Raw genomic sequence first — 2,500 nt, 5'->3', positions numbered from 1 at the left:
CCGATTGATAAAGGGAATTGTATACGGGATTGATTGAATCCTCGACATCGTGGTTCATCCGATGAGATCATCGTGGAACATGTGGGAGCCAACATGGGTATCCAGATCCCGCTGTTGGTTATTGACTGGAGAGGCGTCTCGGTCATGTCTGCATGTCTCCCGAACCCGTAGGGTCTACACACTTAAGGTTCGGTGACGCTAGGGTTGTAGAGATATTAGTATGCGGAAACCCGAAAGTTGTTCGGAGTCCCGGATGAGATTCCGGACATCACGAGGAGTTCCGGAATGGTCCGGAGGTGAAGAATTATATATAGGAAGTCCAGTTTCGGCCACCGGGAAAGTTTCGAGGGTTATCGGTATTGTACCGGGACCACCGAAAGGGTCCCGGGGGTCCACCGGGTGGGGCCACCTATCCCAAGGGCCCCATGGGCTGAAGTGGGAAGGGAACCCGCCCTTAGTGGGCTGGGGCGCCCCCCCTTGGGCCTCCCCCTGCGCCTAGGGTTGGAAACCCTAGGGGTGGGGGGCGCCCCACTTGGCTTGGGGGGGAAGCCACCCCCTTCCCCGTTGGCCGCCGCCCCCCCCATGCAGATGGGTTCCAGGGCCGGCGCCCCCCTCCAGGGGGCCTATAAATAGTGGGGGGGGAGGGAGGGCAGCAGCAACACAGCCCCTGGCGCCTCCCTCTCCCCTGCAACACCTCTCCCTCTCGTAGAAGCTTGGCGAAGCCCTGCCGAGATCCCGCTACTTCCACCACCACGCCGTCGTGCTGCTGGATCTCCATCAACCTCTCCTTCCCCCTTGCTGGATCAAGAAGGAGGAGATGTCGCTGCTCCGTACGTGTGTTGAACGCGGAGGTGCCGTCCGTTCGGCACTCGGTCATCGGTGATTTGGATCACGGCGAGTACGACTCCATCAACCCCGTTCATTGGAACGCTTCTGCTCGCGATCTACAAGGGTATGTAGATGCACTCCTCTCCCCTCGTTGCTAGTATACTCCATAGATGGATCTTGGTGATGCGTAGGAAATTTTAAAATTCTGCTATGATCCCCAACAGTATGGGGGCTGACGCCTACTCAGTGCCGGAAGGTCAAGGAAGTTGGTGAACTGATGATAGGGAAGCCGGTGACCGAAGCCCCGGTGAACGGCGGCCGTAACTATAACGGTCCTAAGGTAGTGAAATTCCTTGTCGGGTAAGTTCCGACCCGCATGAAAGGCGTAACGATCTGGGAACTGTCTCGGAGAGAGGCTCGGTGAAATAGACATGTCTGTGAAGATGCGGACTACCTGCACCTGGACAGAAAGACCCTATCAAGCTTTACTGTTCCCTGGGATTGGCTTTGGGCCTTTCCTGCGCAGCTTAGGTGGAAGGCGAAGAAGGCGCCCTTCGGGGGGCCCGAGCCATCAGTGAGATACCACTCTGGAAGAGCTCGGATTCTAACCTTGTGTCAGACCCGCGGGCCAAGGGACAGTCTTAGGTAGACAGTTTCTATGGGGCGTAGGCCTCCCAAAAGGTAACGGAGGCGTGCAAAGGTTTCCTCGGGCCAGACGGACATTGGTCCTCGAGTGCAAAGGCAGAAGGGATCTTGACTGCTAGACTCACCCTTATCCATTAATAGATGGAACTTCAACAATAGCTAAGTCTAGAGGGAAGTTGTGAGCATTACTTTCATGTATTACTTCCATACCAAGGTTAGCACGGTTGATGATATCAGCCCAAGTATTAATAACGCGACCTTGACTATCAAGTACAGATTGGTTGAAATTGAAACCATTTATGTTGAAAGCCATAGTACTAATACCTAAAGCAGTGAACCAGATTCCTACTACAGGCCCAGCAGCCAAGAAGAAGTGTAAAGAACGAGAGTTGTTGAAACTAGCATATTGGAAGATTAATCGGCCAAAATAACCATGAGCAGCCACAGTATTATAAGTTTCTTCCTCTTGACCAAATTTGTAACCCTCATTAGCAGATTCATTTTCAGTAGTTTCCCTGATCAAACTAGAGGTTACCAAGGAACAATGCATAGCACTGAATAGGGAACCGCCGAATACACCAGCTACACCTAACATGTGGAATGGATGCATAAGGATGTTGTGATCTGCCTGGAATACAATCATAAAGTTGAAAGTACCAGAGATTCCTAAAGGCATACCATCAGAAAAGCTTCCTTGACCAATAGGGTAAATCAAGAAAACAGCAGTAGCAGCTGCAACAGGAGCTGAATATGCAACAACAATCCAAGGACCACTAGTAGAAAAAGGGTCATCTGTCCCGGTTGGTAAGGGCCTTTTGTCCCGGTTGTTGAACCGGGACTAAAGGGTCGTTACTAATGCCCTAGCCCTTTAGTCCCAGTTCTTACACGAACCAGGACAGATGGGCCTCCACGTGGCCGGTGCGGCGAGCCCAGGCAGGAGGGCCTTTGGTCCCGGTTGGTGGCACTAACCGGGACCAATAGGCATCCACGCGTCAGCATTGCACGGGCTGGGTTTTTTGTTTTTTTG

General features: G+C 52.8%; 1 protein-coding gene and 1 long non-coding RNA gene across 2 annotated transcripts in view; both read right to left on the bottom strand.

Moving 5' to 3' along the window:
* LOC123180265 (uncharacterized) overlaps positions 1-1,563 on the bottom strand; it is an 11,190-nt gene extending 9,627 nt beyond the window's left edge. The window contains exon 1 of the long non-coding RNA XR_006490837.1: positions 1,230-1,563. This is a non-coding gene — a long non-coding RNA (uncharacterized lncRNA). The remainder of the gene's footprint in view (positions 1-1,229) is intronic.
* Positions 1,564-1,600: 37 nt separating this feature from the next.
* The window catches only part of LOC123157757 (photosystem II protein D1-like), a 25,209-nt gene continuing 24,309 nt past the window's right edge, over positions 1,601-2,500 (bottom strand). Inside the window, exon 2 of the mRNA XM_044575976.1 lies at positions 1,601-2,244. Coding sequence (XP_044431911.1) covers positions 1,601-2,244 — 644 coding nt within the window. The remainder of the gene's footprint in view (positions 2,245-2,500) is intronic.

The sequence above is a fragment of the Triticum aestivum genome, chromosome 1D (genome assembly GCF_018294505.1).
Source record: "Triticum aestivum cultivar Chinese Spring chromosome 1D, IWGSC CS RefSeq v2.1, whole genome shotgun sequence".
NCBI classification, from domain to species: domain Eukaryota; kingdom Viridiplantae; phylum Streptophyta; class Magnoliopsida; order Poales; family Poaceae; genus Triticum; species Triticum aestivum.
Note: the sequence above shows the minus strand (reverse complement) of the source record. Positions and strands in the feature narration are given on the sequence as shown.